Raw genomic sequence first — 5,419 nt, 5'->3', positions numbered from 1 at the left:
ATGAGGTTCCTGTCAGCCCATTTCTCCAGCCCATTGAGATCTCTCTGGATGGCAGCACAACCCTTTGGCACATCAGCCACTGCTCCCAGTTTTGTGTCATCAGCAAACTTGCTGAGGGTACACTCTCCCCATAATCCAGATCATTAATGAAGGTGTTAAACAGGACTGGACCCAGTATTGACCCCTGGGGTACACTGCTAGTTACTAGCCTCCAACTAGTTTTTTGTTCTACTGATCACCACCCTCTGGGCCTTGCCATTCAGCCAGCTTTCAATCCTGTATGCTTATCCAGCCCATACATCAACAGCTTATCTATGAGGATATTATGGTGAGACTGTGTCAAAGGCCTTACTGAAGTTCAGATAGACAATATCAACTGCTCTCCCCTCATCTACCAGGCCAGTCATTTCATCGCATCAAGTTTATCAAGTTGATCAAGCACTACTTCCCTTGGTGAAGCCATGCTGACTACCGATTATTTTCTTGTCCTTAATGTGCCTGGAAATGGTTTCCAGGATTAGCTGCTCCATCACCTTCCCAGGGATCAAGGTGAGGCTGACTGGCCTGTAGTTCCCTGAGTCCTCCTTGAAGATAAGAGTGACAAGGCATTGAACCTGCAAAGGCTTGTGCACATGTTTACATTTTTTGTATTGTGCATGTTTCTTTTGAGCTCAGTGGGACATTCTTCATGTGGGTGGCATGAGATATGTGGATGAAGTTTGATGTAAATTTTTCATCATTTGCAGGTTTGTACTTACTCAACTCAATATGTTCAGGCTTGAGTTTAAAGCTGTGTACTCTTTGGAATGGAAAAACTTTGTTCTTTGTTCATCACCAAACAATGGTGTGTCTGTCAGAATGAAAGTTCCATTTTATCTTCTTTCAGTTACTGTGTGAGCTTTTTAACATGTTTTGAGATGGGTAGACATTATCCGGTGTCACTGAATTAGATTAAGTTTTACATCAGCTTTGGTTTTAATTAATTAAAAAAAAGCTAAATGTGTTATAACTTTATTTTTCAGGTACGAAATGATGAAGGAAAGGTGATCCGCTTTCACTGTAAACTTTGTGAATGCAGTTTTAATGATCCTAATGCCAAGGAGATGCACTTAAAAGGGAGGCGGCACAGACTTCAGTATAAGGTTAGTAGAAATGCTAATGCTTCTATCTGAAAATCCACCAGATGTTAGCTGACTGATTACACGTTCTTACATTTAAAGACTAGTCAAAAGTAGGTACTCTGAGTAAACAGCATATAAAAAAAAGCTAGAGAAGTATCACAGAATCACTAGGTTGGAAAGGACCTTCAAGATCATCAAGTCCAACCATTAATCCAGCGCCACCATGTCCCCTAAACCATGTACTGAAGCGCCACATCCACACATTTTTTGAACACTTCCAGAGATGGCGACTCCATCACCTCCCTGGGCAGCCTGTTCCAATGCCTGACCACCCTCTCGGTGAAGAAATTTTTCCTAATATCCAATCTAAACCTCCCCTGGTGCAACTTGAGGCCATTTCCTCTTGTCCTATTGCTAGTTACTTGGGAGAAGAGGCCAACACCCTCGTCGCCACAACCCCCTTTCAGGTAGTTGTAGAGAGCGATAAGGTCTCCCCTCAGCCTCCTCTTCTCCAGACTAAACAACCCCAGTTCCCTCAGCCGCTCCTCATAAGACTTGTGCTCCAGACCCCTCACCAGCTTCGTTGCCCTTCTCTTGTATATTTCTTAGGGAGTATAGTCTTTAAAGTAGTAATGCAGACTGTGAAACTGCATTTTGGTTTGGGTGTGTTTGGTTTTTTTAAACATTTTGAACATTGCTTTCAGGCAACCTTTGCAACATTAAATTATTGTACAACATATGCAAGCAATAGTAGGTGCTCTATGTTGTTTACAGTGAATTTCAAATAGTGTAAAATAGTGCTTAATATTTTTGACAGGATAAACTACATAAACCCTTTGTGGAGACATTTGATAAAAAAGTGTTGCAGACTTTTTTTTAATCTTGAATTGCTTTGTTTTCATATAGTTGAAGAGGGAATTCATGCTATTTGTAATATGTTGCTATTTCTTTCCTGTAAAATACTGGACACAGATTTTTCTTCAACTTATTCATTCAGCGCAGTTCTAAAACTGCGTTTTACTCCGCTTGATTTTATTGTAGATCAGTAGTGTGAGTTAAACATGTCAAAAGAACTCTGTAACCTTAAAATGACAAGAGGCAAACCAACATTTCATTCACTATTTTCTGAACTAGAAAAAAGTAAACCCAGACTTACAAGTAGAAGTAAAGCCCAGTATTCGAGCAAGAAAAATTCAAGAAGAGAAGATGAGGAAACAGATGCAGAAAGAAGAATACTGGAGAAGGCGAGAAGAGGAAGAACGCTGGAGGATGGAAATGAGGTAATGCATTCTGTTTTATCAATGAATGAGACAAAGCTGCAGTCAGATTATCTAAAACTAATTCTGCTTCTGTAGTTATTTATTTTGAATACTAGTTTTGGGAACTCTGTACTGTCTTGTTCTAAATTAATTTGTCATTATCCCTCTGGGTTTTTTGTTTGTTAGTGTTCAATCCATCTGAGGAATGTAGTCTTACTAGAATTATTTGCTATAAATTCAGACCCACTTTCGAAATAACCATTCTTTTTAATTACCCTCTGGAGTTCACTGGTATTTGCTCATGACTACTAGAAATGAGTTAGTGAGGACATCCAAGAATTTATTTAGAATGGTTCGAAGTATTAACTGCTATATAAAGAGAACACTTTGATGTGCTTCAGGCGATATGAAGAGGACATGTACTGGAGGAGAATGGAGGAAGAGCAGCATCACTGGGATGATCGTCGCAGAATACCAGATGGAGGATATCCTCATGGTCCTCCAGGACCTCTAGGCCTGCTGGGAGTTAGACCAGGAATGCTTCCTCAGCCCCAAGGACCAGCTGTGAGTTTCTTAACTTGGGGCGGGAGAAATCATACTTACCAGGAGGCACAGTTAAGAACTATAAATTATTCAGTGCTACTTCAGTTGTCTCCGGTGTTTCTTAATAAAGGATTTGGAAAAGTGAAGAAAAAATTATACTAATGAAATTGTGTAGATGGACCTGTCTTCCAAAATAAGTCTACTTATATGATGAAAGGATGACTTGAAGACAAATATTGTTTCTTCTGAAATACGAGTCACTCTGGATTTCTGTACTACTTTTTATTTTATTTAATTGCATTATACTTTGTTTATCTAATTGTGGACAAACATAGGGATAAAAAGTGGTTGGATCGTCAGTCCCAGAGGACAATGGTTAGTGGTGGGTCATACTCTACCTGGAGGTCAGTAACAAGTGCAGTACCACATGGGTTTATCCTGAGATTTGTCTCATTAGCACCTTATCAATGATCTGAAAGGTGATGGAGTGAGTGCACGCTCATCAGGTTTGCAGCTGACACAAAACTAAATTGGTTTGGAGTGGGGAGAACAGTTGATATCTCTGAGGGCAGGGCTGCCATCCAGGGGGACCTAGACAGACTGGAGGAATGGACCAACAGGAACTTTATAGAATTCTGCAAGGACAAATGCCTAATGCTGCACTTGGGAAGGTATAACCCCTTGCACTGAGGGGCTGGGGAGTGACAGGCTGGGTAGCAGCCCTGCTGAAAGGGACCTGGGGTTCTTGGCAGATGGCAGGCTGAACATGAACTAAACGTGTGCCCTGGCAGCAAGGAAGGCCAACAGCATCCTGGGTGATATTAATCAGTAGATAAAGGGAAGTGATCAGGTTTCATTAGACCCAAACTGCAATACTGCATTCAGTTTTGGGCTTTCCAGTACAAAATAGATACTGATAAACCATAGCAGGTTCAGTGGAATGTAATAGCCTTCTAATACCTGTGCATTATAAAGACAATGGAGCCAGACTCTTTACAGTCATGAGGGAGCAAGATACGACCAGCTTAAACTGAGATAAGAGGTTCAGACTGAATACAGGAAATATATATTATTTTTTTTTCACACAGATGTTGTGCAACTTCCATCTTTTGTGGTTTTCAAGAACTGATTGGATAAAGCCCTGAGCAACATGATATGGTCTTATAGCTGACCATGGTTTGCACAGGAGGTTGGACTAGAGGACCTCCTGAGGTCCCTTCCTATTTGAATTCTTCTGTGACTCTATGAAAGCAATTATGGATACTTTATTTTGCAGCAGTATGCAAGTATTTCCCAGTTAACAGAAAGACAATAGATATTTATGTTGGGGAAGTACTTTTAATCCTGGGATTTCACAATTTGTTTATTTTTGATACATTTCATGTTTTTTCAGACATGGTTGATTGTGACCAGTGTAAGTTGTTAAGGACACTTAAGTTCATGTTTTGTTACATTTCAATGATTTGAGGTTTGAATATTCTGTTGTTTAGCCACATGTTTGGGTTTTGGTCACATATCATCTGTGAACTTGGAAGTGTACTCAAATTTCAGAAATGTGCACTTTTTTGTCTGTTTAGCCTCTACGCCGCCCTGACTCCTCTGATGACCGCTATGTGATGACCAAACATGCAGCTATATATCCAACAGAGGAGGAACTTCAAGCAGTCCAAAAAATTGTTTCTATTACTGAGCGTGCTTTGAAACTTGTTTCTGACAATATGACTGACCATGAAAAAAGCAAGAGCAAAGAGGGAGATGACAAAAAAGATGGCAGTAAAGACAGGTATTTTTTTTCTTATTATTTTTTAAGAATTTAATCACTTGTTTCTGAATTTTATGTTTTTCCTTGCATTGTGTTATCAGTGCTTCCAAGGATTCTGTTCTCTTTGGGTTTTGATATGGCATATATCACTATGGCCTCAAGAGTATATGGAATACTCCTATTTTATTTCACTTTTCTATCTTCAGGATTAGTTTTATGGTTTTTATATTACTTTAAATGCAGTTTTTAACTATAATTCACAGAGCTTTGAAAGGAGTTTTACGGGTAGGCGTTTTGGCTAAAGGCTTGCTACTCCGTGGAGACCGAAACGTCAGTCTTGTTTTGTTATGCGCTGAGAAGCCTTCAAAGATGTTACTCAGTCGTATTGCTGAAAGTCTTCCCAAACAACTTGCAGTAAGTAGAATTTAGATTTTTGGATTTGAATTTTTGTAAAGATACTGTAAAAATCTGTCCTCAAGTCAAATGTCTGCAGGGCTGACTGTGCTGCATTTCATAGCTCAGGTTCAGTTTCTTTTCATTTTCTGAGTGTTTCTGAATTGAGGGACTATGCTGCATGTTTTGCTTCTGTATATTGTGTCCATACAAATGTCTAGGTGTTTATGCTAGCGGTGTAGTATCAATCATCATTTAATAGATTTCATTTAACTGGGAAATAAGAATGAGCAGAAGAAAAGGTCAGGTTAGATGGGGCTCTGAGTAACCTGATCTAGTTG

The 5,419-nt window shown here is 39.6% G+C and overlaps 1 protein-coding gene across 1 annotated transcript; it reads left to right on the top strand.

The window, feature by feature from the left end:
* Positions 1–1,022: 1,022 nt before the first annotated feature.
* LOC104617693 (zinc finger RNA-binding protein-like) lies at positions 1,023–5,099 on the top strand (the record flags this gene model as incomplete). Its single annotated transcript, XM_010283075.1, has 5 exons — positions 1,023–1,142; positions 2,256–2,401; positions 2,782–2,944; positions 4,501–4,706; positions 4,949–5,099. Coding segments are annotated over 5 exons (786 nt in total), but the record flags the coding sequence as incomplete, so codon positions are not given.
* Between the last annotated feature and the right edge of the window lie 320 nt (positions 5,100–5,419).

Source organism: Phaethon lepturus, unplaced genomic scaffold (assembly GCF_000687285.1).
Source record: "Phaethon lepturus isolate BGI_N335 unplaced genomic scaffold, ASM68728v1 scaffold45762, whole genome shotgun sequence".
Classification (NCBI taxonomy): domain Eukaryota; kingdom Metazoa; phylum Chordata; class Aves; order Phaethontiformes; family Phaethontidae; genus Phaethon; species Phaethon lepturus.
Note: the sequence above shows the minus strand (reverse complement) of the source record. Positions and strands in the feature narration are given on the sequence as shown.